This window comes from Xylona heveae (genome assembly GCF_001619985.1).
Source record: "Xylona heveae TC161 unplaced genomic scaffold L228scaffold_5, whole genome shotgun sequence".
Taxonomy (NCBI): domain Eukaryota; kingdom Fungi; phylum Ascomycota; class Xylonomycetes; order Xylonales; family Xylonaceae; genus Xylona; species Xylona heveae.
In genome coordinates, this window is record NW_017264197.1 from 39194 (window position 1) to 45613 (window position 6420).

At 47.6% G+C, this 6420-nt stretch overlaps 2 protein-coding genes across 2 annotated transcripts; both read right to left on the reverse strand.

Moving 5' to 3' along the window:
* Positions 1-1436, reverse strand: L228DRAFT_246778 (clathrin-coated vesicle protein). The gene is made up of 4 exons (XM_018332494.1): positions 1237-1436; positions 1144-1159; positions 818-913; positions 1-762 (listed from the first exon to the last, which is right to left on the reverse strand). Exons 1-4 carry the CDS (start codon positions 1271-1273, stop codon positions 462-464), a joined length of 450 nt encoding a protein of 149 aa, XP_018188038.1. The 5' UTR covers positions 1274-1436; the 3' UTR covers positions 1-461.
* A 235-nt stretch (positions 1437-1671) lies between these two features.
* L228DRAFT_246780 (putative nuclear transport factor NTF-2) lies at positions 1672-2942 on the reverse strand. The gene is made up of 6 exons (XM_018332495.1): positions 2815-2942; positions 2645-2662; positions 2476-2540; positions 2339-2410; positions 2163-2264; positions 1672-2104 (listed from the first exon to the last, which is right to left on the reverse strand). Exons 1-6 carry the CDS (start codon positions 2819-2821, stop codon positions 1988-1990), a joined length of 381 nt encoding a protein of 126 aa, XP_018188039.1. The 5' UTR covers positions 2822-2942; the 3' UTR covers positions 1672-1987.
* Between the last annotated feature and the right edge of the window lie 3478 nt (positions 2943-6420).

The window sequence follows — 6420 nt, forward strand, 5'->3', positions numbered from 1 at the left end:
CCTCCACCACCCTAAACTTGTTCAAGTCTTCTTTCGGACAATGATGACCAGATAAATATTATATAGAGTATATTAGGGCTTTTGTTTTCCGTTCTAGCATCAACTGACGATTGATCGGCCAAAAGTTAATCATCACGTACAGATAATTTCATTCTTCGTGATGGACGCCTGCCAAAAGCAACAAGTGCAGACAACAGAAATGCAAACATTGACTCGTAAACCACAATTCTCTCTTCTTGTCTCCTTTCCGAAAAATCAAAGGAGTCATGCTGCCAGCCTCATCTATTGAAGTTCACAGGCGCACGATTAATAATCCATTTCCGTTTCCAGTTCGACGCGGATGCGTTGCGATCGTAAGCTTGCCGATACGTGTTACCGCTGCTTTATTCGCGGCCCGCCCTCAGCTCACTTTGCATACGGCGTACATGTCCAGATTCATCGCATAATTCGTAAGATAACAATTAGACAATCATTTGCGCGACGCCTTGGCCTCCCAAAGTTTTACTGCCGATGAATTCTTGATGTTTCAGACCAGCCAGAGAGTAAAAGATTGCTGTCAAGAGCAGCAGGACGGCGGCTGCGATAAGACCCGTGGGCTCTTTGAGCAGGCTAAGCCATTGCACGATGCTCATGACGAGGTAGATTGCAGCTCGCATATAATTGGTAGTGAAGCGTCGGATGAATGTGTCGAATTTGGCAGATGTCGGACAGATGCGCAGAAGTAGGGGGACTTCCACGAAGAGAATAATGAAAGATGACGCCCTAAAGACGACATGCATTAGCAATCTTGACAATATGAAGCCTAGGCTATACGTACAGGCAGAGAGCACTAAATATAATAATCACTACGGGCCTGAAGAAGAGGTTACCGATCCCAAGCCCGAAGCAAAGGAACATGCAAAGCACGCCGCTCCTAAATGGAGAAGTAGTCAGCATAAGTGCCCAGCTAAATGTGCACTGTCCCATTTCATTCTTGCAGCCGATTTGCCAAAGCTTTCCACAGATTTCAAAATGCTGCTGCTCCGGCCAAGAAAGATCCGCTCCAACTTTGTCAAGGCGCGGCGTTGTCCTTTTCAATAAACCGCCGAGCTTCAATGCCTTCCGAGAATAGGTTCCTGTCGCCATGACAGGGACAGCACGTACCATTGTCCATAGATACCTAATGGCACATATTGGTAAGATGAAGATCTTGCAATGATTCCGCGCAATAGCAGCGCACTCCAAGCCATTACTTACTAAAATTCCGCGTCTTAAACTCCTCCGCGAGCGTCATTTTCGCAGTGTTTGCGTCCGAGAGTTGCTACAATATCCACAACTCTTCCAATCCAACCGATCAGTACGAGCCCAGTTTAGAGACTTGTCTGGCCTGTGTAATGGATGTTGAGGGAACCGATGCTCGAAATACTGTAGCCTAGGATGCTGATCCGATGTTTTGGAATGCTCTGTGAGGCTGACGCTTCGGCCAATGATAGAGCTATCTCGCGTCGCAACTTGCAAGGAGAGCTCGCTTAGTCAGCGGCACATCGGCACTTGCGGATGGCATATAAACATCACTGCGCTGAGCTTCAATTTTTCCGCGTCTCATACCATTGAAATGTCATAAATCGGGAAGATTCGCTGCCGCATTAGGCAAGTATAATATTGTGCCATGTAAAACATGGAAGGTTTTGGTGGCAGCGACTAATGGAGTGTTTCATTGTTGGCGCACATGTATATCGGAAGAGTAACCCATTCACGAAACTGGGCCTAAGCGTAATGAAAACAAAAGAAGAACGGGAAAAATTGTGGTTGAAGAGATGATGAATAGTATTTATGTAAATTGACGCTCTAATCAACCCCAAAAGTTGCCACTTTCAAGCGGCCAAATGCAAGAGCACGCTCAAATAGAGCTTCATGGAGGTAAAGGTTTCTTCGTATCGCCAATCCCCCAGGATATCTTCAATGTAGAGTCAGGCTAGCCCTGATGATAAGAAAAACCAATCAGCATCTAGGCAGCAGGGTAGACAAGACGGAAGATGTCATTGAAGACATAGTAACTGCCTTGGCCATCCGGTAGCAGCTGGAAGGTCTGGGTATAACTCATTGGCTTCTGTTCCTCGTCGACCTGTACATTGGTCAGAAATTTCGCCTCAGCGCAAAAAATTAGGTCTGTTTTAACATACCAGAAGAGCACCAGTGACCATGACCAAGATGCCACCACCCTCACTGGAAGGCTGGGCGTCGGCAGTACTCCATTTGTGGAGCACCTTCTGGAACGGAAGAGACTTTCAAGAGAATCTAAATTAGCAAGAGGCTGCATTGTGAAGGAAAGAGCTCAGAGGATTTTGAGATGACGCACAGAAAGCTTCTCGACGATTCCAGCCGCTCCTTGGATGGGGGTGTTCTCGAAAGTAAGCATAGAGTTGTCCCGCTGCGTTAACATAAATTAGTGACTTTGAACATGTGTCGTTGAAAGTTGACGTCTCTCTGACATACATAGAGAGTAGCGAGATTCTGACGATTCTCATCGAATGTTTGATAGTAAAATTGCACGAACTGGTCTATTTCTACCCGTTAATCACAACTTTGGGAACTCGACTAGGGCCTTTTCCTGGAACTAGATGATGGGTCGAGAGACTCGGGGTAAAATATAATTTGTGCATACCGGCAACAGCTTGAAAATCTGTAAAAAGCCATGTTAGCAGATATTGACCAGAAGCTGGGCAAGATAGCTCAAGTGTTTTTCTGGAGGGGAAGCGAAGAAAAAAACGAAGCAGCTCTGATTGTTTCACGTTCACAGGCGCTGGGGCTAAAGGAAATACGAGTGTAGCTCACCAGCCATGATGATTATTGTAACGAGTTCCGACAATGAAATAAATCTCGACTTCTAGGGAGCTTGGTGCTTCAAAAGACTGCAATGTTGGTGTGACGAATATCTCAGACGCTGAGCTGGTGGGGTCTCGCTGGAAAGCTCGGCTTATTCCGTGGACATATGCGGCTAGCGTGGCTGGCCCGAAAATTTTGGGCTTTCTTGGAGCTTTATATGTAGCTGGCTCTTCCCCCTTCACATTCAATTTTGCTTTTTTTCCTCACCAACTCTTCATCACTTCTACGGCTTCTTTAGCAGCGAGAGCCGGGCGGAAACGTCAATAGCTGCTCAGCATTGAAATGTAAGCCGATCATCTTCGTCGTTTTTCTTCCACCTTTCCTTGATGTGATGACCCATTCTTCTAAACGATAACTTCCGAATTCTGTGACGATCAAAAAAAACAAATCAAGCTCAACAGTCTGACCACACACATTTGCTCATAGCTTCTTGTTTGAAGTTCACGAAGAACCATGCTAACGTGTTCCTCGATAATCAGGCTCACATTGCGCACTCGCTCCGATTTTTGTCAACTTACATCAAGACGTCTTGTGAAGGCGTGCTGGGATCAATTGATCCCATCGTTACAATGTTCTATTGCTCTGCAAGTATAGTATTAGATAATTTTAATTCACAATTTGGTATAATTCTATTAAATGGAAACATTACATGATATTCTTGTCTGGGCTACTTGTCGCCGCCTAAGTTATACGTGTCACTGCTTCTTGGTTTTGATCGCGTGGAGGAATTGTTAATCAACTGGACAATCTTCAGTCTCGTGTTGCATATATACTTCCATGATTTGTTCCCCGAATCTATCGGTATGGAAAGCAGCCCTTGGGAAGGGATTCGTGAAACATCTTCGCTTGCTGTCATCAAGTCCAAATGCCATGTAATTGTTTGGAACAGTAACCCGCGATGTATTAGATGTTTGAATTGCATGATCTGTTCTCAATGCTGCACACGAGAATGTTGGGATTTCATGGTTAGATTTTGGAAGAAGAAGCCATTTGCCGTAACATGCCTGTCTACAGATGAAGAACAGATGGTGAAGACTTGGACAGCACCACTTTGAGATTAAGAAAGCCATGTGCAGTCGTTGAGTGTAAATTGTGGTGCTGTGCCGGCTATGTCTTAACGTGCGAAGTTGTACAGCAGCAAGATCCCAGAATAAAAGGATTCAAATATATAGGAAGAGAAAGAAGGGAGAAGGAAAAGAGGAGAGACGTCAGAGTGGAGGGAAGAGGTAGACGAAAGAAAAAGGACTAAATTGCACGCGCAAATCGACCGTGCTAACCTCCACACATTACGGAGTATTTCAGACGAAATAGTTTGCTAACCCCTGTGGAGGTGCTATATATTGAATAATGTCGTCATGCCTTGTTGTTCAAGATAACTCGTACGACGGCATGGAACGTCCTTGTGAACGGCAGGGCCTATATATTTCTGGCACTGCAAGTTGAAAGGGAGCATATGCCATGGGACCGGATTAAGGTAGGTATGTAAGGTATTGCGATAGGGCGATTGAGATTGACATCATCGCCCACCATGTGAGCGGTAAATCTGGAAACGGCTGTGGTAGGGCTGCGCCAAACAAAGCGGAGAGGAACAAAGAAAGGGGACGTTGAATAAAGGTAGTCGGGTCAACTGTCGGGGCTGTCGGAAAGCACACAGCCTGGAATGGAATTCCTACCAAGGAACAAAGCCTAATCAGGAGGGGCGGGGAACTCAGGGGCTACTTGCGCCTCCTTCGCTTCAATCATCGAGGCCACCGGTATGCGATGAGGTCTAGAAGTACGTAGTAGCGGAAGAAAGGGCAATAATGTGCACAAGGTGCGTACATTCCTTAGCTCCCCACGCGGGGGCAGGTGGCCGATTCTCGCCGCGATACGATGGTATAGCAAAGATAAATAATTTTTTTGTACTTGACCCTACGTGTCTTGCATCAAGTTTTCTGAAGGCAAGAGCACAATGGTAGAAGTTTTGGGTGCCGAGACAGAAAGAGGCGCCTTACAAGCGCGAACAAACGCCACTTGAATGTTGAGGAGATGCCCTTAGACCGTCTAGACAAAAAGCAGACAGATACTCACTTGAGGTTTGAAGCGTGAAACTTCATGGTCTTCGCTTTGTTGGCGGCGCGACACAAAACAGCGCGACGCGCCGACGGGTGATGGCCTAGGTGTGTCTCTCTTGCGCGCGGCCGCATCACGCTATAACGGGACGGCGACCCAGCAAACAAGCAGACAAGCAGAGCACACAGGCAAGCGCCCCAAAGTTGGCCGAGCGCGCTAGGCTCTGGGAACGAAGATTTGGGCGAATAAATTACGACCGACCAGGATGGCCTCTTTTTGGGTGGTGTGGGGGGTGTTTGGTTTCGGTGGTCGGTAGAGCGGCTAAGTATAGGTGTTCGTTTCTTCTGAGGGTTTCTATGGGGCAACCGCGACGAGAGTATGGGGTACTGTACTCGCACTTGGACCTATCGGCCGGCTCTTGCATGTCATCTTTTACTGGATCGGTGGGTTGGGTGGAGATTGATAAACCCATGCCCAACTTATGCAATGGTTATGCGCGTTTGTGACAGGATCGAGCATGGATTGGAAAGGAGGATCGCCGGCCCCATGACGAACTCTGAGGGTGTGGTGAAAGGATTTTTGTGCCGCCCGGTGGCTTCCTAGGTTGGCGTTTGCGCCCGAGCGACGCCGCTTTAAAGGCAAGCAGCCTCCTGTATCGCTCCTTCACAGTCTCGCTCCCTCGGCAACTGGTTCTTGGCGAGAACGCTAATCCTTTTGCGGACAGGGGGCGGACTGTGAGTCATGGTGTATAAATACTCCTCGCACCCCCCGAGATCCTCACTCGCGAAAAGTGGTATCTCGCTCTTGGCGCTACTCTCAGGTGGTTGACGACCATCATCATCACCATCATCAATCCCCTATCCACAACCCCATCCACTTCAACCACCTCCACCATTGTCGTCGCCAATCTTCACTCGTCGCACCTTTCTTAGCGGTCGACAGAGGAAATATATTCAGAAGTCGTCGCCGCGCTTCTGCTTTCCTCACCTTTCTCTCTTTCACATACTGAGGTACACCTCTATTGGTGCTCACCTAGCCACTCCCTTACCTGACGAGATAGATTCGAGGCGCTGTCGCTTACAGACACGCGACACGGTCTGACCTCATATCAATCAGTTTGTGAAGAGACTGAGGAGAATATCTGAAACTAAAACCCAAAAAGTGGGCATCTCTGAGTGTGCAACCTTTTCCCTGAAAGTGGACTTGGTCGCGCGATCAGTTGTGGTTGGTGGTCACTGAGCAGCGACTGTAGGGGAGACATTGAGTTGTTCATCTCCCGCAAACGGTACGATATAATCAGCCTCATCGCATCGCCCTCGAACGTCAACGGAGGCTCCTTGTGTGAACCTCTTCTCCCAGAAGAGTCTTCAGTTGACTTGAGCGCGCCGCTTCTCCTACCCGAAGAACCAATATCCTGACGAGCATTCATCTCAAACAGGCTGCCAGCAACACAAAATCTCCCGGGATAGCGATTGCTGTTTTAGAGTACATACAAGTCTCATA

Coding starts and splice junctions, on each gene's coding strand:
- L228DRAFT_246778 (XM_018332494.1), bottom strand. CDS start 1,273: ATGACGCTCGCGGAGGAGTTTAAGACGCGGAATTTTA. Junction 763..817: donor ATATTTAGTGCTCTCTGCCT/GTACGTATAGCC, acceptor TGTCGTCTTTAG/GGCGTCATCTTTCATTATTC.
- L228DRAFT_246780 (XM_018332495.1), bottom strand. Junction 2,411..2,475: donor AGAATCTCGCTACTCTCTAT/GTATGTCAGAGA, acceptor ATGTTAACGCAG/CGGGACAACTCTATGCTTAC. Junction 2,265..2,338: donor GAATCGTCGAGAAGCTTTCT/GTGCGTCATCTC, acceptor TTCTCTTGAAAG/TCTCTTCCGTTCCAGAAGGT.